The 25,850-nt window shown below is 43.4% G+C and overlaps 2 protein-coding genes across 3 annotated transcripts in view; one reads left to right on the top strand and one right to left on the bottom strand.

Moving 5' to 3' along the window:
* The window catches only part of LOC109429221 (cardioacceleratory peptide receptor-like), a 346,376-nt gene that overhangs the window by 186,084 nt on the left and 134,442 nt on the right, over nucleotides 1–25,850 (bottom strand). The window lies entirely within an intron of this gene.
* LOC134289794 (uncharacterized protein K02A2.6-like) lies at nucleotides 17,212–22,440 on the top strand. The gene has a single exon (XM_062856312.1). It carries the CDS (start codon nucleotides 17,599–17,601, stop codon nucleotides 22,123–22,125), a length of 4,527 nt encoding a protein of 1,508 aa, XP_062712296.1. The 5' UTR covers nucleotides 17,212–17,598; the 3' UTR covers nucleotides 22,126–22,440.

The following is a 25,850-nucleotide window of genomic DNA, read 5'->3' as shown; positions in this document are numbered from 1 at the left end:
GGTGTCATTCTAAATTTTCAGAAATCAGCCGCGTTACGTTTAAAGTGGAGATTTTGAGCGTTAATAGCTCAGCCATTTCTTGTTGAATTTTCAAAATTTTGGCACCAATCGATTGCAAATCTTTACACCAATTATGTCCAATAATAATATTTGCTGTTTTTCAATAACAAACTATTGAAAAATTGGGAAAAGTGAACCCATGTTTATTCCAGCCAATCACGATTGAGCACATTTTGGAGCACATTTTGGATGCTCCCGTCGAATATAAAAGCTACTGCTTCTTCGCATCTTCCCTCATTTGCCTTTGTCGTCTCGAGGTGAACGCATCGAACGAGAGCTGCCCACTTTCTTCGTTTGCGTTTTCGCTCATTATTCTTTGACGGCCGTGTTGGCTCGGCGTCGGTGGTTGTCGGCAAGGGTGCTGTTGCACATTCGCCTTCTAACCGTCTAAAGCGGCAGACGAAGGAAAGAATACGTTTCATCGATTGCTCGCCGGTGGTGGCAGAGGCAGCAAAATCCACAGAAAGATCCGCGACAGACGAATTTGCGAGTTGCGTCGCTGTCCTCGGGGCTCGGCCCTTTCGCCGATTGATTGGCGGTGGCGCATTGATGATAGCATCAGGAACATCCAGGGCAACAAGCGGCGGGCCAATTTTCGACGGCGTTCAGCATTCAGCACGGAGGAATCCAACACGCATTGCGTGGCATGATAAATTCATGTCATTTTTTGTCTAAAATCTTTCAATATTCAATCGGTTCTTTTCAGGACCATAGAAAATTATTCATCAAGAGTTGTGAATCAGATAATTATTTCATTCCATCATGGATCGGTAAAAGTGTGGTGCAACCGAAAAGTGAAAGATTGAATGCTTGGTGGCCCCGCAAGAATGATGATGCCGGCCACTAATGGTTCCATCCGGAATTTATCAACCCTATCCGAACCATTTTTCGTGAAACATCGATAAATTATAACGTTGTTCGAGTTAAAATGATCTTAACCTTACAATATTTTGATTACTTTATTCGTTAAATGGAAATTTTCTCATTTCTCGGTTGATTAACCGTTTCAAGCGTCTGGTGCATGCGGGGCGGGTCATGCAAATAAAATATACTGAAAAGCCAGGCGAATGGGAGGAGCTTCATCTGCTAATCTAGGGCATAAAAGCTGCTCCCTCTGATTTCTTTCGTCATTTTCGTTAGATCAGTCAAGCAGGGTGGATGTCACCTCCACACCTGAGCACTACCCATCGGCGACTCTCGGCTATCGTGCTGATAGCGTCATGAATCTTATCCACGGCAGAAAGCGGCCTACCAATTTTCGGTGGCATCCTGCAGGATTAGCACGGAGAAAACCAACACGCATTGCGTGGCAAGGCGGTTTCATGCCATTTTCTTCCTGAAATCGTTACTTTATCAAACGGTCCTTATCAGGATCACCAAAAAATGATTCTTCAAGAGTTGTAAATCAGATAATTTTACTCCATCAATCGAGAAAAGTGTGGTTCACCCGAAAAATGAATGATTGAATTCCGGCCACTAATGCTTCCACCCAGAATTCAGCAACGCATTACCCTATCAGAACTATTTTCCGTAAAACATTGTTTAACTCTAACAATTTTCGAATTAAAATGATCTAAATCATCCAATATTTTGTTTACTTTAACGCTTAATGAATTTTTTTTTCCATTTCTAGGTTGATTAATCGTTTGAAGCGTCTGAAGCAGGCGGGGCGGGCCATGCAAATGAAATATTCTGGAAAGCCAGCCGAATGGGAGGAGCTGCATCTGCTAATCTAGGGGTATAAAAGCTGTTCCCTCTGATTTCTTTCTGGATTCCACCAGACTGAAAAAATGTCGAATGTCGGGTTAAAGTCGGGTCAATTTTTATCGAATGTTGGGCCACTGTTGGACCAACATCGATCAACTATTGGGTCTATGTTAGGTTTGGTGGCTAAAATCAAAATAGGTGAATGATAGGTTGATGTCGGGTTTGACGTCATCAACTATGGTAAAAGCTTTAAACCTACAACACCACAAATTTATGCTTCCTAGCTGGGGCTCAATTGAATGATGTGCCTTGACTGAGGCTGGAGCTGAAAATTAGTAAAAGCTCGAGATCAGTCTTACCCAACCAATCACAATCAAGCATAGTTCTGTGAGGCGACACGACGAAACTTATATAAGTGGTGCACACACTCATTTCGATCATGCTTCAAATCTTCATCTGATCCCCAACGACTTCTCGGAGGAGTTGGAGATCACAGCTGATGAACTGACGGCCTACATTAAAACATCGAAAAATATGAAGGCCCCAGGCTTCGACAACATCCTGAACCTGGAGCTCAAGAACTTGAGCTCCCAGTTCTACGAACATCTGGCACTGATTTTCAATCGGTGCCTCAGACTTAGCTACTTCCCCTCGTCGTGGAAATCAGCTAAAGTCATACCAATCCCGAAGCCTGGGAAGGATCCTACTTCCCCCAAAAGCTACCGCCCCATCAGCCTTCTCTCAGCGTTATCAAAACTCCTTGAAAAGGCGATCCACAGACGGCTACTTGCCGCTACCAACCAAAACAATATCTTACTTGAGGAACAGTTTGGCTTCCGACACGGTCGTTCTACCGTGCACCAACTGAACCGAGTAACCAACATCCTCAGGCGGAACAAGTCTGTGACCAAAACATCCGCCATGACCTTGCTAGACGTTGAAAAAGCCTTTGACAACGTCTGGCACGATGGTCTGGTGTACAAGCTGCAACGACACAATCTTCCCAGCTACCTGGTGAAAATAGTACAAAACTATCTGTCGGGCAGGACCTTCAGTGTTTCGATGCATGCTGCAGTCTCTGACGCGCAAGATGTGTCCGCCGGCGTTCCGCAGGGAAGCATACTAGGTCCACTTCTGTTCAACATCTTCACCTCGGACATGCCCCAACTCCCTGAAAATGGATCTCTGTCGCTGTTCGCCGATGATACCGCAGTCGTCCACAACGGTAGGGTTATACGAGCGCTTACGTCGAGACTGCAAAGAAGCCTGAATGTCCTGACAGAGTACTTCACCAGCTGGAAGATTTGTGTCAACGCGGCGAAGACCCAGACCATCCTCTTCCCCCATTCCAAATCCCCCAGACTTGTTCCGGCTGAGGATTGCAAGATCACCCTTAATGGCTCAACGGTGGAATGGTCGAACATAGCCGATTATCTTGGCCTCACCTTAGACAGTAAGCTGTTGTTCAGACAACAGGTCGACAAGACGGTCACCAAATGTAACATCTTACTAAAAGCACTTTATCCTCTGATAAACCGGAAGTCGACCCTGTCTCAGAAGAACAAGCTTGCTGTCTACAAACAGATCATCTTACCAGTCATCGAATACGGCGTGCCAGTCTGGGAGAGCTGCGCCAAAACACACCATCTGAAACTCCAACGAGTTCAAAACAAGTTTCTACGGATGATTCTCAACACTCCTCCGAGAATGAGAACATCCGAGGTCCACCGTCTGGCCGGAATAAAAACACTCGATGAGCGCTTTGGTGAGTCTATCGAGCGGTACAGGGCACGTTGCCAAAACTCGGACCAACAGGTCATCCGGGACCTAGTTCCAAACCCATAGAATAATAAATTTGTATATAGTAGTTTTGTATATAGTAGCTAGGTTATCAAATTCTTTCCAATCTCTCCTCTTTTCCTTTTTATAAAAGCTACCAGAGCTCCAGCAGGAGCCGATATGTAAAATAGAATTTTAAATTAAATAACACCAAGAACAAAAAAAAAAACATGTATGTATCCCCAAAGTTGAAGTGCCCCAGGGCAAAACCCTTGAAATGTAAAACCAATTGTAAAACCAAAAACTAAGAAAATAAACGAAATTTAAACGGTAAAAAAAAAAAAAAAAAAACTCATTTCGATCATTTCATCGGCACACACAGCAGCGGACGGACAGCACCGAGCGGCAGCAAGATCCCAAAAAAGATCCGCTTCAACGGATGAGCAAGCGGGTGGCACCGCCCTCTGTCCAATGAAGCCTCGATTCTTTTCGGATCCATCGGCAGTGGAGGCAGCAGCGGAAGCAACATCCAAAGAAAAATCCGCCTCGGCAAACGAAAATTCGATTGGCGTCACTTTTCGTTTGCCGGGGCCCCGATTCTTTCATGGATTGCCGGCGGCAGCAGCAGCGAGATCCCAAAAAAGATCCGCTTCAACGGATGAGCAAGCGGGTGGCACCGCCCTCTGTCCAATGAAGCCTCGATTCTTTTCGGATCCATCGGCAGTGGAGGCAGTAGCGGAAGCAACATCCAAAGAAAAATCCGCCTCGGCAAACGAAAATTCGATTGGCGTCACTTTTTGTTTGCCGGGGCCTCGATTCTTTCATGGATTGTCGGTGGCAGCAGCAGCAAGATCCCAAAAAAGATCCGCTTCAACGGATGAGCAAGCGGGTGGCACCGCCCTCTGTCCAATGAAGCCTCGATTCTTTTCGGATCCATCGGCAGTGGAGGCAGCAGCGGAAGCAACATCCAAAGAAAAATCCGCCTCGGCAAACGAAAATTCGATTGACGTCACTTTTCGTTTGCCGGGGCCCCGATTCTTTCATGGATTGTAAGCGGCAGCAGCAGCAAGATCCCAAAAAAGATCCGCTTCAACGGATGAGCAAGCGGGTGGCACCGCCCTCTGTCCAATGAAGCCTCGATTCTTTTCGGATCAATCGGTGGTGGCGGCATGGGTGGCAATGAATTATACCAAAATGGTTCTTTTAAGGGCCCCAAAGCTTCCGAAAGAGTTATTTGGAGCATTATTCAATTATTTCTAAAAATTCAACTAATTCTAATTTTTATAGTTTAGTTTATCGATAAAGTTTAATTTTTATACTAAATATACACCGCTGTATATTTGGTATTTGAAATTCCAAATTTACTGTCAATGTCATTCCAATCGAGTAGGATACCTGTCAAATGCGCTTTAAGGTTGAAGGATTCGTCATTGACATAATCGTCATCATTGAAAGTTCGAAAGCAGTTTTCTCATTCTAAACTGAAATTTCTGCAGTGAAAATAAGTTCACTGTACTCCAATCTTCAGCCGCAATACAGTGAATACATTTTCACTGCGGAAATTTCAGCTTTGTACGAGAAAACTGCTTTCGAATTTTCAATGATGACGATTATTTCAATGACGAATCCTTCAACTTTAAAGGCATTGCTCGGCAGCATCATCGTCATGATACGGGAATCATCATTACCAGCAACAATCGCCAGATTTCGAGTCTTTAGCATATAGTGATTTTACTCTGGCCGTTATTTTTGCTGAATAGATACACGTTTACTTCATCTGTGAGCCCCAAATTCTTTATTATGCGTTAAAAATTAGCCCTACGTCAACATTGCGGTTATGTCTCAGACATTACACACTCCTAGTTTTTCCCATAATTTGACACCCGTTCGAGCCCGTTCAGAAGAAGAAAGAACCTTACCTGTAAATGGAACTCGTGGCAGCCCATGTCGTGGAGCAATATGCCATCATCCGTCTGTGACTGGCAACCGATACCCGGTAATTAGCGATACCGATCATTTGTACCTGCGGCTTTCGCGAAAATATTCAGTCCTCATCCGCGTATCCGCGAATCGAACGTGCCCAAGCCAAGGGGAAGATAAATATCTTCATTTCTCACAAATCGTTCAAACATTGCGCATAGCTGCTCGAATGCGTACGTGACTGCCTGAAGGAATATTAATTAACACGTCTTAGGTTTGCGAAAAATGCGAGCAGAGCAGACCATTTCGTCTCGTCGATTGCGGAGATGGTCCCGAAGCGAACGGGGCGCGCGCATTTTCTATTTTTCCAGCAGTCGCTCGCAACATGCCAACTGGTTGCGCTCTATAAATGGGAGCACTATTTCAACAGGTTAGGGATCCGAACAAGAGTGATGCGAAAATAATGACTGAAGATGAGCTGCAGCTGTACATCTCGGTCGGAAAACAAGACTTCCAAAGGCAGAGAGCGGGTTCATTCCGGAGCATCTTCTGCGTTATGTGATTCGCATTACTGTTGCAGTTTCTTTGCAAGGGTTGCCAGAGTTTTTAATTCCAAAGACATGGAAATTGACGAAAAATGCAACGTGCTCGAAACGCCAGCTTAACCCTCGTGCAGTCACGCTTTTGTATGTTGTACAACACGTTGAAAGAAATCTCGCTTCTTGTACTCCGCATTAGCGTGGTGCTGCAGGTAGTGGCCAACCGCAGAGTATTATGCAAATACTTAAAATTATTAAGAATATTCCATTAACTTTCACTAGAGCGAATCTATGTACACTAAAATCACTTTTCATGATCTTTGTTTTTCTCAGCAGATGCAGATTATCAAATCTTTTTTATGAACTTCACAATACCACATTACCAGAAATATAAATAATGGGATAAAAAGATTCTCAGGAAGCAAAATAATATATCAATTAGCTTTAAGATGGATCATATGGAGTACTCGGGGGACCTTTTACTGAAGAAAACTTGCAGGTATGTAAATTATATTACCTAAATAATAATCCAATGGGGTTTTCTGTGGTAGTTAAGAGGAGCTGAAGTTTACGAAGGGGGCAAATATTGCTTAATGGTGAAAGGAGTGGCAGGAGGACGTCGTAAGGAAGGGAAGCAATGGAATTTTCATTGGCGTTTAAGACCCCTTATATCAGGAGAGTTCCATGGGGAGAGGAGTTAAAGAGCGTCTATATTAGATCTTAAAGTGGTTTTCCAAAAAAGAGGAAAGAATCAGAGGATTTTAAAAGGAATTTAACCAACCCAAGTGGAATTGAAGACGGTTTCTACAAATCGCGTTAAATTTCCACAGCCAAATAAAATAAAAATTTCAAAAAATCAGATATTTTTTTATTTTTAGATTTTTCACTAGACACTATGTGAGTTTGAACTTTTTCCACAACTATTTCGGAGAAATCAAATCTTAAAAGCAGTGATGCTTTGATAAAAGCACATCGCGGACCGCTACGAGCTGCATAAAAGTATTGAAATTGTAATCACCTGCATCTATCTTAAAACACTTCATATTTACAGTTTTTGGTTAGAAAATTAGACACCCTGAGCCTAATATCTGATAAAATCTAATTAAAATTTGAAAGTTTATTTTATAGAATGTTTTGAGTTATTTCTAACATTACCTTGCCGTCTTCATGATCGAAATTATGCGTAAGCATAATGAATATTGCAGAATCCTAATATTCAGGGTCGAGTTTGAGCACCACTGCTCTAAATTGCATGTTGTGGATCCTCGTAGCCGTGCGGTTGGGGTCGCCAAGCATCTAATCGCACCATGCGATGGGGTGAGGGTTCGATTCCCGCTCCGGGCGATGAAACTTTTCGTGAGGATAGTTTCTTCTCCGTATCCACTGGTGCATGCTCCGTGTGTCCCTTGTCTAGTGTTGAGTTTCATTCAGTCTGTATAGCCTCTGGCTGAAGACGGTGTCCGCGTCTTTTTTTTATCTGTATCAACCTTCCGTAGTACAAAATACAACAGCGCAATCACTCGAGAGTTAACGATATTTTTAGCTCTAGGCTGGTTCATCTAGGGACGCACGCCTCGTTTCCCTTCCGAAGGAAGTATTCACATCAGCAACAACTATTACAGTTACAATATCAAGATACAAGATAAAAATGCAAATTTCTGAAAAACACCAAAATATACCTCTCCAAATTTTTGAGATGCTGCATGCTTTGATTTGTAATGCTGATATACCATCAACTTTTATACAAAAGATTTATTTCACATCTACATTAGACTATCCCCACCAGTGCGTAGTAAGCCGGTGAGTAGCAAAGGTTCGCAAACCGGGTTCATTTCTCGTTGGTAAAGCACTACCATATCTCCTCACCGATGGTTGGTAGTAGTACTTCAAATCGTAAACAAATGAGTTCCTGAAGATATCCTTGGAAGAACTCCTGGGAGAATTACAAAGCAAATCATTACCTCTTTAAGGAATCCCTGATGAAACTCCTAGAGACATCACAAAATGAATTTTGGATGAAAGCGCTAGATGAACTTTATTAGCAATCCCTGAAGGAACTTCTGGAAGAATCCCTCAAGGAGTACCTGGAAGAATCTTGGAATGAGTTCATTGAAGATTTCCCGAAGGAGTCCCTGAAGGAGGTCCTGTATAAATCTGTAAAGCAATTACAAAAGATATCTCTGTAGCAATTACGAGAGAAATTTCTCAAACAACTCCAGGAAAAATCCCTGACAGGATTTCCGTACGGATCCCTGCAGAAACAACGAAAGTAATCCTTGAATACACTCCTGGAGAAACCTCGGATGGATTTACTAGAGGAATTCCTGACAGAAATCCTGAATGAATTTATAAAATAATTCAAATAGAAATTCCTAGAGGAATAACTTGAAAAATGTCTAAAGAAATCTCTGCATGAATTCCCCTGAAAGGGTTGCTGAAGAAGTTCCTGGAAAACGCTATCAATTCCAAGAAAAAAACCCCAAAGGATACCAGGGAAAATTTTTGAAGGTATTCAGGGAAAAATCCAAGAAGGAACATCTCGAGGAATCTTTTTATGATCTCCAAAAGAAACCCGTGATAGATTTTCTTGAGGAGCTCCATAAGAAACTCCTGATAGACTCAAGGAAAAATTTAAGGAGAAATCCGTGTACAAATTCCTATTAAGCACTTGTTGGATGAAGTCCTTAAGAAACTCGTGGAGAAATTCCAGAAGGAGTTCCTGGAGGGTCCTCTCAAGAACTTACAGGAGAAACCTCTCAAAAATGTTCAGTAGGAGTCTCCCAACGAATTTCTCAAATAATCTCTGAAAGAACACCTAAAAAATCTCTGAAAGAGTTTCTGAAAGAATTCCTGCAGGAATTACTGGAAAAAGTGCTACAGCAGTTAAGAAACTTCTAAGAATCCCTGAAAAAATTCGGAAGAAATCTCTGAAGCACTTTCTGGTGAATCCTTGAGGAAACACTTGAAGAAATTCCTGAAGGAGTTCCTGGAAAAATTTTCAAGAAATAAAAAAAATCCTCAAGGAGCTCCAGGTTCAATCTCTCGAGGAATTCCAGGAGAAATTATAAAAGGAATTCTTGAACAAAATTCTAAAGAAATTTCTGGAGGAATCCCAGTTGGAACTCCTGGAATCTCTAAAGAATCTTCTGAAGTAATCCCTGAAAACAATCCTAGAGGAATCCCTAAAGAAGATCTTGGAGGAATCCCTGATACATTTACATTCAGGATGAATTTCTGAATGAACTTCAGGAGAAACCCCTGACGGAGCTTTAAAGGGAATCTCTGAAGGACTACTTACCTACTTTCAGTCCTGGGCATCCACGGTGATGCAGAGGGCCAAAAAACGGTGCAAAACGGTGAGTCGATATGAAGAGCGTCCAACATAGCTCTGGTACCTCATGCTATCACGGGTCAAGCGATAACAAAGACCGCTGGTACTGCAACCTGGACACTGTTGTTCTTCTGACTTAAGTTAGATTGAGAAGGTACGCCCCGAGCGTCTGTTCACCAAAAAGGTGCGGCTCAAACAGCGTCTGTCTGTTCTGACATCCAGCGGCTGAATATAAAATGCTCCTCCACCGGACGCTATACCTAAGGTGGCAGACCCACCACGGTGGATAGGGGACCTTAGGCCAGCAACTTACTGTTCTCGAAACCCAAAAACCGTTACAGAAACTAAAAACGAATCTCTGGAGAAACTCGTGAATAAATCTCGGAATAAATCCCCGAAGAAAATCCTTGATTAATTACTGAAAAAATCCTGGAGGAGTCTCTGAAAAAAATCTCGGAAGAATGCAAGAAGAAAATCATGGATGAATCGCTGAAGTAACTTCTAGAGAAATCATTTAATTAACTTAGTGAATCTCCTGACGGAACTTCTTGGTCCATGAACTTTTCGTAATGCATAAAGTATCTTCGTGTCTGCCATACAAAATGCAAAATGGTCATTGGCAGTGATGTTATGCTAAAATCAGAGCTTACTCAAGGTTTCCAAATTTCAGCGCCCTTATACTGGTACAACCTTCTCACTCCCTTTCTCCCCAAAGGAAATGATTTCACTATTGCGCTCAATTATTAACTATTCCGGGAAAACTCCTCCATCCACTATTATGTATCAATTACTTCTGTAATTATCGAGGAAGGGACATTCTTGCTGGGGTTCCTTTTATGAGCTCAACAATAATACTTCTTTACATTTCTAGAAAATTCTCCAGGATTACTTCCAGGGACCAGAAATTCCTTTGGGGATTCATTCAGGATTTTTCCAAAACGTTTCAGAATGTTTACAGAAAAAAAAACTCGCAGAATTTCTTACAATGGCTCTAGCAAAAATTAAATTAAACATTTATCTTAGCATCTCTTCAGAATACATACCTGTCCAAGTGTTTCTTTGAAAATTTCTCCAGTGATTCTCATTATTTTTGCCTTTCTCGTACACTAAGTGTACTGGAAAGGCTATATGTTCACTCCAAAAATGACTTTTTGATAGATGGCCCGGAGGGTCGAGTCACATATATCAATCGACTCAGCTCGACGAATTGAGGTGATGTCTGTGTGTGTGTATGTGTGTATGTGTGTGTGTATGTGTGTGTACAAATAAACTCACATTAGTTTTTAGCAGTAAACCTCAACCGATTTTAATGAACAATGGTTCATTCGACGCGGCATCTGGTCCCATTGTTTCCTATTGAAAATGGTTCGGATCGGTCCAGCCGTTCCGGAGTTATGGCCATTTTTCGGCTTTTCGGGCCCGTATGAAGTTGATCACCAATATTAACTTCTTTTCCCGATCAGCCTAGATAGCTGTGTAGTGTCGGTAGCGGTTAGTTCAACTGGCTAAGAATAGCACTGCGGACCGCCTGTTCCAGTGGTAGGAATCCACTAATCAGGTGACCCCTAATTCATGGTGTTATGCGGCTTTACGCTTATCGTGCCTACACAGTTCGAAAAAAACCTGTAAATTTATGACGGATCGAATGTAACAAAAGGACCCCGTCATATATGATGGAAATTTTTGTGCGATCTTAAAATTACATTGCAGATATCTGTTAGAAAATATAAAGAAAATTCGAGCTCCAAGTGAGAATCGAACTCAGATCCTTGGGGTGTGAGTAGCACGCCCGAGCTCTCTCGGCTATCTCAGCTTGTTGAAAAGCAGACAATCAAAGTTAAACTGCTTCTACCATAATGCACGCATTCCCGACATGCTCCGGCTGCTGCAGAGAGTGCTGAGAGAGACAACGAGGAAACCGCCACAGCTGCGAGCAGCCGTTCGGTCAGCTGATGACGAAGAGTGGCTGGCATGATTTATAGCAGATGCATGTAAATTTAAAGCGAATACGCTTTAAAATCTGTAAACAAGCCGTCTGACCAGCAGCAGGCTGCTCGGCTGACGTTAAATGTTGGTGATTTACATTTTTCTGCCGCAAATTTCAGTTGATCTTCAATTTACGTGCTGTTTAACTTTCATATTTTTTTGCTGTGTAGGAATGAATGGTTAGGGGGGTCTTATAAAAACCTAATCGCAAACGGAGCCTGTGGAGTACCAGGGCACCCTCCACAGTATTTGCCCTTACTGTGCTAACCGGAGCAATAGCGCGGTGGACCTTGTGTTTCTCCGAGACAATCAGCTGCCCTTCTTCAATCTCATACTTGAGGCTGAATAAGGGCGGGATTATGAAGATGTTATTAATTAGTTTAGATTTTCACCTATATGGTTTCGCATTATGCGTTTTATACAGTGTATTCTGTGCATCCTCGCCTTTGGCGCACTCAAATCGTTACCAATCTGGCTTTATTGTTGCTGTTCTTTTTTGTGCTGTGATTGTTAAGAGTTTAATCTTACCTAGTTTGGGTAGTGGCTACGGTTAGGATAGCTCAGATCAATCTTCAGCACAAAAGAACAGCAACGATCAATCTTTGTAGACTTATGCAAAATGGTACAGCCCAAGTGGCGTTAGTCCAAGAACCTTACTTTCGTAAGGGGAATTTCTATTTAGGAAACCTTGTGAATCCGGTGTTTGCTACTTTCAGTAAAAATGAAATGGCAAACTCACGTGTCATGCCTCGAGCATGTGTGCTTGTCAACAACGCAATCGTTGCTACACTCATCTCTGAACTAACTACCAGAGATGTATGTGCTATCACAATAGATGTATCTGTTGGAAACCTCAACAGGAAATACGTTTATTGTTCGGTTTATTTACCGCATGATGAACCATCCCCTACGGGTGCTTTCAAGCAAGTCATTGCATACTGCACTTCAAAAGGCCTCCCGCTAATTGTTGGTAGTGATGCTAATGCTCACCATATATTCTGGGGCAGCTCAGACATCAATTTGAGAGGCTCCAGTTTGATGGAATACTTAAGTAGTACAGATCTTGGATTACTTAACATAGGCTGGATCGGATCGGATCGGCTGGATCGGAGACTTTCAGGTCGGCTCGTAAGGCCTACCAGAAAGCTCTTCGGTCTGCTGAACGATCCGGCTGGAAAAACCTTTGTACAAATGTTTCCAGTCTGAGTGAAGCCAGTCGATTGAACAAAATCCTTGCAAAATCTAAGGATTTTCAAGTGAACGAACTTCGTTTGCCAAATGGTGATTTCACTTCCTCTGATGAGGAAGTTTTAGAATGTTTATTCAGTACACACTTCCCCGGATGTGTGGATATTACATCTTCGGATGAACCTGATGTCTTTTCTTGTAGTTATGATTCTTTAGCTTCGGCTCGGAGTATCATAACTTTAGAATCGATTGATTGGGCTCTTAATAGCTTTGCTCCTTTCAAATCTCCTGGGGCAGATGGGATTTATCGTATTTTGCTTCAGAAGGGATTTGATCATTTCAAACATGTTTTGAAACAACTACTTGTTTGCAGTTTTGCTACAGAGTATATTCCCAAATCCTGGCGGAATATTACTGTGAAGTTTATTCCGAAAGTGGGTCGCGCGTCGTATGAAGAAGCAAAGAGCTTCAGACCTATCAGTTTGACCTCTTTTCTTCTGAAATGCTTAGAACGCATAGTCGATCATCACATCCGTGTTGTTCATCTGGCCAATGTGCCTCTTCATGTGAACCAACATGCTTACCAATCTGGAAAGTCCACTGTGACTCTTTTACACAACGTTATTTACGATATCGAGAAGGCATTCGCTCAAAAGCAATCATGCTTGGGTGTTTTCTTAGATATCGAGGGTGCCTTTGACAACGTGCCTTTCGATGCCATATTGGAAGCCGCACGGGGTCATGATATATCTCCAATGATTTCCAATTGGATTCACCAAATGCTCAAAAACCGACATCTCTTCTCGACATTGCGTCAAGCGGCGATTAGGAAATTGAGTGTTTGTGGATGCCCCCAAGGGGGAGTCTTATCACCACTTTTATGGAATCTCGTAGCAGATACGCTATTGAGGCAACTCAATAATAGCGGTTTTCCTACACACTTAGAAATTCTGAAATTTGCACGAAACGGAATCACCAGAAAACGTAAATGTTTTCAACACTGAATCACAAATTGGACTCAATTTTACGCGCATCATGTAAGTGCTTGTTGGTTGCGTTAGATGTCAACAAATCCGATTTGCCAGAAACGTAGAATCAGTATCACGTTCATCAGCCACCCTCTAACTCGGTGAAATGGCCGAGAGGTAAGAGATGTGGCTCACGATCAGCAGATCCGGAGTTCGAATCCATGCATGAAAATATTTTACTTCTATGTTTATCTATCAAATCGGTTCTAGCGATTGCTAGACGCTAAGAAAAAATAAGTTCTATTTTGGGGTGCCTTTAAAGACGTAAATTTACATGTTTTAACCTCTAAATTAGTGTTTTTGAAGATGCTCGTATATGTCAGGTTCAGGACACTTAAAATTACATGATATTTTCTAGGTGTGTACTTATTGTTTTGCCGACGACTACCTAACATTGTTAGTCGGTATGTGCATCAGCACCCTTTTCGACCTGATGCAAAACGCTCTTCAGGTAGTTGAGGGTTGGTGTCGCCAATATGGCCTTTCGGTAAATCCGAGTAAAACATCTATTGTTCTTTTCACGGAAAAGCGAAACTGTAATGGTGTTCGAACTTTACGTCTCTTTGATTCTGAAATCAATGTGACTGAACAGGTAAAGTACGTTGGAGTCATTCTTGATTCCAAGCTTTCCTGGACACCTCATGTTGAGTTCAGAATCAAGAAAGCTTGTATGGCCTTCGGGCAATGCCGGCGAACCTTTGGTACAACTTGGGGTCTAAAACCCAAGTATATCAAATGGATCTACACAACTGTTGTTCGGCCAATATTGGCCTATGGATGTCTTGTGTGGTGGCAAAAGGGCGAAGTGAGAACGGTCCAATCAAAGTTAGGCCATCTCCAAAGGATGTGCTTAATGGCGATGTCTGGAGCGTTCTCTTCAACTCCCACGGCAGCGCTCGAAGTTCTCTTTGACGTTGCCCCACTACACATTCATCTCAAACAAGAAGCACTTTCTTGCACTTACCGCCTATGGGTACTCGATTTACTAGAGGAAACTCCTGTGAACCGCAGTTCAACACACACCTCGTTGTTTCCACTTTTGGTGAATTGGGACAAAGTTGTCCTTGCTCCAAGTGATCTTACAATTGCTTGTAATTTTCCATATAGGACATTTTCCACGAAATTCCCTTCCCGGGAAGAGTGGACATCTGGTTATCTGGAGAGAAGTATTTCAGACGGCATCGTATGTTACACTGATGGCTCCCTTCTCGAAGGTCGAGCAGGTGCTGGTGTTTATTCTCGTGAGCTAAGGCTGTATCAGTCTTATTCACTTGGCAGACACTGCACCGTTTTTCAGGCCGAAATCTTTGCTCTTATGTGCGGAGTGCAATCAGCACTTCAGCAGCACGTAATGGGCAAAGTAATATACTTCTGTTCAGATAGCCAGGCTGCTATTAAAGCACTTGCTTCGGCCAACTCCAGGTCGAAGATAGTTATCGCTTGTCGAACTCAAATTGAGGAGCTGAATTCAGCAAACGCTGTTCACTTTGTATGGGTACCTGGCCATTCTTCCATCGCTGGAAATGAATTGGCTGATGAGTTAGCTCGCACTGGAGCATCACATGACTTCATTGGCCCTGAGCCAGCTATTTCGGTATCCAAGTGTTGGGTGAAGCTTCAGATTGACACCTGGGCTGCCACTCAGCACAAACAATACTGAAATAGTTTGGAGTCATGTCGTCAAACAAAATTGTATTGTACTGAGCCATCTCTAGGGGTGGCAAAGTATCTAACAAATCTGTCAAAGCAGAATTGCAGCATGCTGGTCAAAGCATTGACTGGCCACTGCCGACTCAGTTATCACATGACGAATATTCAGCAAGCTGATTCATTTACATGTGATAGCTGTGGATCCGATTATGGAACTTCGTATCATTTAGGGGATTCTGGGGTAATACGCACCAGTTAAGGAAGATGCGTCCAAATGCATATAAAAGGACAATAATTTATTGTTTTAATGCATGCATTCATTGCAAATACTTGGATTCTAAGCGATCTCGAACAAAACTTTGGCCTTAATATAGTATAGCTTTTGAAAATAACGTTTTTTGTGAAGACCAACATTACGGCTTCGTATGTTTATGCGGGGCAGTATGCACCCATGCTCGGGGTAAAATGCACTACAACAATGGGGCAGGATGCACTCAAACAAAGGGGCAAGACGCACCACAACATTGGGGCAAGATGCACTGTTGAGTTTATAAATCTTTTCCCTTTTTAGAGAAAATGCATGCTTTCTAAGGTTTTAAGGCGAATAATAGCTCAATTTCATTTGCGATTACTTACACAGTGCTCATAGATATGATTACAGCTTGTTTTCTATAGGTGCGTTTTGCCCCAACACATGGAGTGCATATTGCCCCAATCAAGAGTAAAAAATAAAATTGTTTAAAATATATAATTTATGTACATTACTGTTTATGTTATTATTTCTACGCTTAGTATTACCCTCAATTAACTGAATGAATACAACAGCTTAAGATATTTGGTCGGTTTTCACCATCAAATCGTTCTACAAACGATCGGAAAAATTACATCAGAAACCTGCGTTTTGATTTAATTCATTTTTCTCACTAATTACGTAACGCAGATATGTAAAATTTTCCAGGTGCTCATTTATAAGGACGTTCTATTAGACTGGCAAGGTTTCAAAGCTCCGAAACCGATAATTCCTGAAAAATCAAGGGGGTGCGTTTTGCCTCGACAGTGCATATTACCCCAGCTGCCCCTAATATGTAACTGTCCAGTTTTTGCGCAATTGCGTTTACGAGTACTCGGGAAACACTTATTAAGTGAAACTGACTTCAGAAACCTGAATCTTCAGGACGTTCTGTTGTTCTTGACCCGCTGTGGTAAAGAGCTATAGGCTCTCTTCACGCTTTATGCATTATCACAGTGCCCTTCTCAGGGCGCTGTTCGAACCCATTGTGGCACGCTTATGCGTTATTACAGTGTCCTTTTCAGGACGCTATGTGAACCCATTGTGGTACGCTTTTGCGAGTATGACGATCCTATTCCCTTACCTGCCCTTTCCCATGTCCTATCCTTTTTCCTTCCCTTCTCCGTCAGGTAAATGATGAATAGGCTCGTGTTCATGGCGATGGCACACATTTCCCTAATGGAGGAGAACGTGCCTCTAGAGCCGACCTACTGATACCTGATATGGCCATTTAGGTGTTCCGGATCGGTACCCCTAGAAGGGGCCAGACATGAAAATGCACCAAACCCATGCATGCGACCCATCAAACCACGGCATTTACGATTATCTGATGAACGGTATGCAGGAAAATAATCTCAGACCATATCTGAACCGATAGTGTTCCGGAACCGATTCTGGGTGTCCCGCCGGAAGTGACCAAATATAAACGAGTACCAAACCGATGCACGCGACACATCAAACAGCGGCATTTTTGATGATCTTATGAACGGTAAGCATGAAAACAATATCAGACCATATCTGAACCGGTAGTGTTGGAACCGGTTCCGGATATCCCACCGGAAGTGGTCGAATATAAAAGTGAACCAAACCCATGCATGCAACACGTCAAATCACGGGTTTTCCAATAACCTGATGGCCGGTTATTAGGGAAATAGGCTCAGACCACATACGGGATAGCTGGTTGTATTCCGGAACCAGTTTCGGGTGTCTCGCCGGAAATGGCCAAATATAAAAGTGTTGGAGCGCAATGGAATATGCGGAGTGCCCCTACCAAGCACGCCGCTGAGCTCGAGTTGGCAGCGTGAGCTACCACACTATGATGCCGTCGTTCCTGTATGTGCTTTTCATTCATGTTTGTCTTTTGATGTATATTATTTACTTGTTGATAGTCAGTAGAATAAAGATGTCGTTTTTAATGTGTTTTATAGAAACGACGCGCGTTTTAATTATCTAAAATATCCGCGACTAATTATTGTGGTTTCGCGCCAAGTATTCGCGTTCGCGAGTTCGGCCACCTTGGGCCCGAAATCATAAAAGTGGCGACTTCGGAAGTGGAATTTTAGTGCGTTTTTTGCGCTGTAAAGTTCAGGCAAAACGTACCCCCCACGCAAGAGGAGGAGAATGTCGTCCGGAGACAATGGTCAGCCTAATCCGGTCGGTAATGGCCAACAATCGTTGGGAAACGGCGAAGCGATGCATCAGCAGCCGTTCATTCGTCCTCCGCAGCTTCAACAAGTGCCACCGAGACTGCCACCGCCAAGTGATCCGTATATCCAGTGGTTTCAGCAGCAGCAACAGCAGTATGTGACGGAGCTGTTTCGACAGCAGCAGGAAGCCATTAGTCGGCAGCAGGAAGCTATGAACCAGCAGCAACAGATGTTCATGCACCAGCAGGAGCAGTTACTTCGCAGCATCATGACCTCGATCCATGTACAAGTGCCACCGAATCCGGAGGCGATACTGGACTCGCTTGCCAATAATGTGAAGGAGTTCAGGTATGATCCGGAGAGCAGTGTTACGTTTTCGGCATGGTACAAGCGATACGAGGACTTGTTTGAAAAGGATGCCAGTCGTCTCGACGAGAGTGCGAAGGTTCGTCTGCTCATGAGGAAGCTGGGAATGTCCGAGCACGAGCGGTATGTAAGCTTCATACTGCCAAAAGCTCCAAAAGACTTTTCGTTTGCGGAAACCGTGAAGAAGCTCAACTCGCTGTTTGGTGCCTCGGAATCCGTCATCAGCCGCCGATATCGCTGTTTACAAATTGTGAAGCAGCCAACCGAAGATTACGTCACGTACGCTTGTCGCATTAACAAGTCGTGCGTTGAATTTGAGCTCACGAAGCTAACCGAAGAGCAATTCAAATGTTTGGTCTTCGTCTGCGGGCTGAAATCCGACCGTGATGCTGAGGTAAGGACACGCTTGCTGACTCGCATTGAAGAGCGAGATGATGTCACGCTGGAACAGATTTCCGAGGAGTGCCAGAGATTGGTTAACCTGCGGCATGACACGGAAATGATTGAGAATCCGGCGTCTGTGAACGCCATGCGATCGTGGAAGCAGTTCAAGAAGAGTCCTGCGAAGTTCAAGTCGAGTTCCAGTAGCGAGAAAAGAAGCGGAAATAGTGCCAGAAAACCAGAAGTGTTGTGTTGGTTGTGCGGAGCGCCGCACTATGCTAGAGACTGTTCATTCAGGAACCATAAGTGCAGTGATTGTTCGAGAACCGGCCACAAAGAAGGATACTGCCGGAGTGCCGAGAAAGTGAAAAGTGGACAGTTCAATCGGCGTAAAGGACACGTAGACTCGAAGGTAGTGACAGTGAATGCGTGCAGTGTACAGAAGCGTAGGAAGTTTGTGCCGGTAGTGATGAATGGAGAAACAGTGAGAATGCAGTTGGACACTGGCTCCGACGTCACCATTATTTCAAGCAGAACGTGGAAGAAAATCGGAAGTCCGCAGATGGATCCGTCATCGATAGTAGCGAAGGCCGCTACGGGGAAGCCGCTCGAACTGCTAGGTCAGTTTTCGTGCGACGTGAGCATCGGTGAGAAGAACATGCGCAGCCTAATCCGAGTCTCCAAGGAAAACCTCCATCTCCTAGGATCCGACACGATAGAAACGTTTGGATTGTGGTCGGTGCCCTTCGATACGATCTGTGGGAAAGTCAGCAGCGAGTCGACGTGCGCAGATGCGATGAAAGCGAAGTTTCCAGAGGTGTTTTCCGAGAAGTTGGGCCTCTGCTCGAAGGCGAAGGTGAAGCTGGACCTGAAGGCTGGTAAAACTCCAGTTTTTCGCCCAAAGCGACCGGTTGCATATGCAATGTGCCAGGCTGTAAACGACGAACTAGACCGTTTGGAGCAAGATGGAATCATCTCACCTGTGGATTACTCAGACTGGGCGGCTCCAATCGTTGTGGTTCGCAAAGCGAATGGTTCGATTCGGATATGTGGCGATTATTCGACGGGTCTCAACGATGCCCTGCAGCCCAATCAGTACCCGCTGCCTCTGCCACAGGACATTTTTGCGAGTCTGGCAAACTGTACCGTGTTCAGCCAGATCGACTTGACCGACGCATTCCTGCAAGTAGAAGTCGACGAAGAATCACGGCAACTTCTAACGGTTAACACACATCGCGGCCTCTACCAATACAACCGGTTGCCGCCAGGTGTGAAAGCAGCGCCAGGAGCTTTTCAGCAAATAATTGATACGATGCTGGCTGGGCTGGAATGTGTAAGTGGGTACCTCGATGACGTGGTCGTCGGTGGAGTTGATGCAGAGGATCACAAGAAGAACCTGGAAGCAGTGCTGCAGCGGTTGAAGGAATTTGGATTCACGGTCAGAGCCGATAAGTGTACCTTCGGGAAGGAGCAAATTGGCTACTTGGGACTGCTGATGGATCGTCACGGATTAAGGCCAGATCCGGCGAAGATTGAAACAATCCTGAAGCTTCCGATTCCCACGGATGTTAGTGGCGTTCGTTCGTTTTTGGGCGCCATTAACTATTATGGAAAGTTCGTGCCGAATATGCGCTCTCTGAGGTTCCCGCTCGACGAGTTGCTGAAGGATGGGGCCAAGTTCCAGTGGACAGCCGAGTGCCAGCAATCGTTCGATCGGTTTAAGGAGATTCTGAGCTCGGATCTCCTGTTAACTCACTACGACCCGAGGCTTGAGATAATAGTGTCTGCGGACGCATCGTCGATTGGAGTAGGTGCCACTATAAGCCACAAGTTCCCTGATGGCTCAGTGAAGGTTGTACAGCATGCGGCACGGGCGTTAACGAAAGCGGAACAACGATACAGTCAGCCGGACCGTGAAGGACTGGCAATCATTTTTGCGGTGACCAAATTTCATAAAATGATCTTCGGTCGCAAGTTCCTACTCCAGACGGATCACGCACCCTTGCTGAGGATTTTTGGATCAAAGAAGGGGATCCCTGTCTATACCGCAAATCGTCTACAACGATGGGCGCTCACTCTGTTGTTGTATGACTTTGTCATCGAGTATGTTCCGACGGATAAATTTGGAAATGCCGACGTCCTTTCGAGGCTCATCGATAACCATGCGAAACCGGATGAAGACTATGTCATCGCCAGCGTAATCCTGGAAGAAGATATGAGATCGGTAGTGAATGAAGCTTCTAATGTTATCCCGCTGAGTTTCAAGGTCATCGAAAAGGACACCCAATCGGACCCGAAGCTCCGGAAAGTGTATCGCTACCTGCAAGACGGTTGGCCGGAGAAATCCAAAATTGTGGACCCAGAGATAGCTCGTTTCCATGTTTGCCAAGAATCGCTGAACACGGTAGGTGGATGTATTATGTTCGGAGAAAGACTGCTGATTCCTGAGAAACATCGAAACCGATGCCTGCTGCAGCTTCATCAGGGACATCCAGGCATCCAGCGGATGAAGGCCATTGCTAGGAGTTTTGTATACTGGCCTTCCTTAGATGAAGAAATCGTTGCGTACGTCAAGTCCTGTAAACATTGTGCGTCTGTAGCAAAATCGCCGCCACACTCGCCGCCTGTTCCATGGCCAAAGCCAACTGGTCCGTGGAAGCGGGTTCATGTAGACTATGCGGGACCGATAGATGGAGACTACTTTCTTCTGGCCGTTGATGCGTACTCAAAATGGCCGGAGATTGTTCAAACGCGACGGATTACATCAGCAGCAACGATCAGCATCCTGAGAAGTCTATTTGCTCGTCTCGGAATGCCGGAAGTAGTTGTCAGCGACAATGGTACACAGTTTACGAGCATAGAGTTCCAGAAGTTTTGTGTCGACAACGGAATACACCACGTTACCACGGCTCCGTTCCATCCTCAATCCAACGGACAAGCGGAGAGGTTCGTGGATACCTTCAAGCGTTCGGTGAAGAAGATTCAGGAGGGGAGGAATACAAGTACGCTGCAAGAAGCATTGGACGTTTTTCTGTTGGTGTATCGAACAACCCCAAACCGGCAAGTCGTCGATGGAAAATCCCCGTCCGAAGCGATGTTCGGACGCCGCATACGTACGAATTTGGATCTACTTCGTCCTCCACCTGTTTCATCTGCCGTTGCAGCCGAACCAGAGCAAGACTCACAGAAGCGCCGCTTTGCTGCACATGACCTTGTGTATGCGAAGCTGTTTACCAAAAATAAGTGGCGCTGGGCCCCGGGCGTGGTCTGCGAACGGATTGGCCTCGTTATGTACAGCGTATGGGCAGAGGATCGTCGGTTGATACGAGCACACGTCAATCAACTACGCAGTCGCTCGAGCACCTCTAATCCTGGTCCAGAACTTATTGAGAATCGAGGACGTGACCGAACTCAGCTACCGTTGGAGATTCTGCTTGACTCTTGTAACCTACAGAAGCCTTCGTTGATTCCGGTAGCATCGACACCAGAGCAGCTTACGATGCCACCGCAAAGTTCTTCTGTGTCTCGTGAAGTTGGACCGCCTCAACAACCTGAACATCAAGCAAGTTTCCATTCGTCAGTTCGTAGCTCAAGTTCGTCTTCACCAGTGTCGTCATCCAGGTCATCATCCGAAGCATCCCCAGATTTTGCTTCAGCCAGCAGTGGACCTGCAACTCCCACACAGGTACTGCCACGCCGTTCTTCAAGGACCCGAAGGCCGCCGCGTTGGTTCGATCCGTACCGCCTGTATTGAAGGAGGGGGATGTTGGAGCGCAATGGAATATGCGGAGTGCCCCTACCAAGCACGCCGCTGAGCTCGAGTTGGCAGCGTGAGCTACCACACTATGATGCCGTCGTTCCTGTATGTGCTTTTCATTCATGTTTGTCTTTTGATGTATATTATTTACTTGTTGATAGTCAGTAGAATAAAGATGTCGTTTTTAATGTGTTTTATAGAAACGACGCGCGTTTTAATTATCTAAAATATCCGCGACTAATTATTGTGGTTTCGCGCCAAGTATTCGCGTTCGCGAGTTCGGCCACCTTGGGCCCGAAATCATAAAAAAAAGAGTACCAAACCGATGCATGCGACAAATCAAACAGCGGCATTTTCGATAACCTGATAAACGGCTAGCAGGAAAACAGTATCAGACCATATCTGAACCGGTAATTGTCCGGAACCGGTTCCGAGGGTCAAAACGGATGTGGCCAAATATAAAAGAGTACCAAATCCATGCATGCGATACAACAAATAACGGCTTTTCTGATTACCTGACGACTGGTTTTCAAGGAAATAGGTTAGGGCCACATTAGGGACAGCCGGTAGAGCCGTAACCAGTTCCGGGTGTCCCTCCAAATGCGGCCAAATATAAAATTGAACTGAACCTATATATGCGACACAGAAAAGCTCGTATTTTTTTGATAGCCTTATGATCGTTAGCAGGCAGACAGGTTTAGACTGGTAAAAAAACTGTTTTACGCATATGGTCAAATCTCAACCGTTACGTAGTAATTGAACTTTACATGTTTTTGACTTTGCTTGCCTGAAACTGGCTATAACTTGAAAATGGTCAAACTTATACGAATTTGAAAGATTATTAAATTTGCTATCAAAAAAGATCTTGGAATCTATTGGTTTAGTTAGATAACTAAAGCAAAAAGCTCGAAAGTAGCGTTTTTCCTTTCTCGTACACTTAGTGTACTTAAAAACTATATGTTCACTCAAAAAACGATTTTTCGAAAAAAAAAAGGCTCGTAGGATCAAGCCCCATATACCAATCAACTCAGTTCAACGATTTGAGATTATTTGTTGGGTTCAATCACCGTTAACAAAAAAGATATAGAATTGAGATTATGTCTGTATGTGTGTATGTATGTATGTATGTATGTATGTATGTATGTGCGCAAAATAAGTTCACTCACTTTTAAGACTCTTCCCATTGGCCGATTTTTCGGATTATAGCTTGAATCGAACCGGAATTGTTTGCTATCAAAAATGGTCCAGATCGGCCAAGGCGTTCCGGAGTTATGGCCATTTCAGTGATCCGGACCAGCACCGGTAGAACTAGCCGTATATAAAACTGAACTAGCCCCATCATGCGATACATCAAACTGTGGCGATTTTTGTAACCTTTAGCATGGTTGACGAGTTTTGTGCGGAAATCAACACTGGAGACCAGAAACTGCACGATGTCGACCCAAAATTCAAGATGGCAGCCAAATGTTCAAGGAGGCGGCTCAAAATTCAAGATAGTGGCTGTTTAATAGAGATTTAGGCTCTTAAAGCATGCTAAATGAAAATATTTGATATGGGGAAGATGTCTGAACTCCTAAAATGGCGACTAGAATATCCAAGATGGCGGTCTAAAATCCAAAATGGTGGCTTCAAATTCAAGATGGCGTCTGTTTAATGAAGCTTTAGGCTCTAAAACCATGCAATATGAGTATATTTGGTATGAGGAAGATGTCTGGAGTCCAAAAAGCCCGACCAGAATATCCAAGATGGCGATCAAAATTTTAAGATGGCAGCTTTTCAATGAAGTTTTAGGCTCTAAAAACATGCAATATTGGACATTGGTATATTTGGTATGGGGAAGACTTCCAGAGTTCAAAATGGCGATCAGGATATCCAAGATGGCGATCTAAAATTTAAGATGGTGGCTCCGAATTCAAAATCGTGGCTGTTTAATGAAGTTTTAGGACCTGAAACAATGCATTATTGGTATATTTGGTATGAGGATGATGTCTGGATTCCAAAAATGGCGACTAGAATATCCAAGATGGTGGTCCAAAATCCAAGATGGTGGCTCCAAATTCAAGATGGCAGCTGTTCAATGAAGTACATTTTTCGTAGGGAAGATGCCTGGACGCCAAAAATGGCGACCAGAACATCCAAGATGGCAATTTTAAATCCTAAATGGCGGCTTCAAGTTCAAGATAGCGTCTTTTTCTTAAGAGTTTGGGCTCAAACATTAAAAGTCAGATAAACGATATGATTTCTGATATCATGAAATGGATTTCTGTTAATTGTTTGAAAGTGCGATGTACATCAACATTTCGATTGAGTTTTATTGAAATTGGGTTTGGAAGTCACGAGAAAGGCGCCATCACCGCTAGGTGGATTAATTAGGGTTTTTTTAAGTTTCATCTTGAAATAGGATCATTGGTTTCCTCAGGTAGTTAAAGAAAAAAAAATCAGTTCATGCTATCTTCATGTAGGTGATGGGTGTATCTTCAAACATTTCTGAAGGAATTCCTCCAGAAATATTGTCTGATTTTTTTCTTCCTTTAAGTACTGAATTTCTGAAGCATTTTTTGCTTAGAAATACTTGCAGTTTTCTTCCAGAAGACTCTCGTGCACTTTTCTGATAATTAAGAGGATATCTTAAGGCGTTTCTTCAGGTTTTCTTCTACGTTTCATCATAGGTAATTCTTAAGGAACTGCTCCAGAGATAACTTCAGACACTGGTTCAGGAATTTCTATAGACAATTTTCAAGATTTTTCTAGTATCTAAAAGTAAAATGTTTTCCAAGAGTTTGAGATATTGTTTTAGGCAATCCACCATAGATTTCTTAGAAATTCCTTCAAGGATCCCTATAGAATCTTCAGTGGTTTTGTGCAATTTCTAGGAAAAAAACATCTGGAAGGTGCCTGGCGGAATACCTAAAAAATTGCAGAGATGTATAAACACATCTCAGGAGATATTTCTGATGAAACCCACAAGCAATTTCTAAAAAAAAATCTCTACAGAAGTTTCTGCAGGAATCATTGAAGGAATTCTCTAAGATTTTTTTGAGAATCCCTGAGAAGAAATCCCTTTGTGGAGAAATATTTCGAAGAATTTCTCAAAAAACTTATTGGAATTTTTTTTAAGAATACTGAAGGAAAATCCTAAAATTCTGGGAAAGTCTCCTGAGATAAAAATACATCCTCAAAGGAATATCAAAAGAAACCCCAACATAAATTTCTTAATTCTGAGGATATTTTCAGTAGAATTCCTGTAAATAACTTTGGAATCACTTTTGGACGAATCTCTGGCGGAATGTCCCAGGGAAATTTTTGCAAGAACTTCCTGGAGAAATACTCGAAGAAACTTCTCAAAAAAGACTTGGTGGAATTTAAAGAAAAAAAAAAATATTTAGGAATTCATAAGATAATTCCTGAAGAAATCCTATAATAAAATTTTTAGTAGAGTTTCTGAAACTATTCCTGGAGAAATCAGTGGATCTGGAAAGTTTCCGTGAAACACCAAAATAAACGGATACATAAATGGCTGCAATGATACCTAGAAAACCTCTTGAGATATTTCGAAAGGATTTCCCGTAGAAATATCTAGGAAACATTTTCTGGATAATTTTTAAAAAAAATCCTTGGTGAAGTTATTGGAGTTATTCTTCGGGAAAATGCTTAGGGAAATTTTCTGGGGAAATACATGGAGGAATATCTGAAGGAAATCCTTAAGGAACATCTGTTTAAAT

This window comes from Aedes albopictus, chromosome 3 (genome assembly GCF_035046485.1).
Source record: "Aedes albopictus strain Foshan chromosome 3, AalbF5, whole genome shotgun sequence".
Lineage (NCBI taxonomy): Eukaryota > Metazoa > Arthropoda > Insecta > Diptera > Culicidae > Aedes > Aedes albopictus.
The sequence above is the reverse complement of the archived record's forward strand: the minus strand, read 5'-3'. Positions and strand labels throughout refer to the sequence as shown.

Coding starts and splice junctions, on each gene's coding strand:
- LOC134289794 (XM_062856312.1), top strand. CDS start 17,599: ATGTCGTCCGGAGACAATGGTCAGCCTAATCCGGTCGGTAATGGCCAA.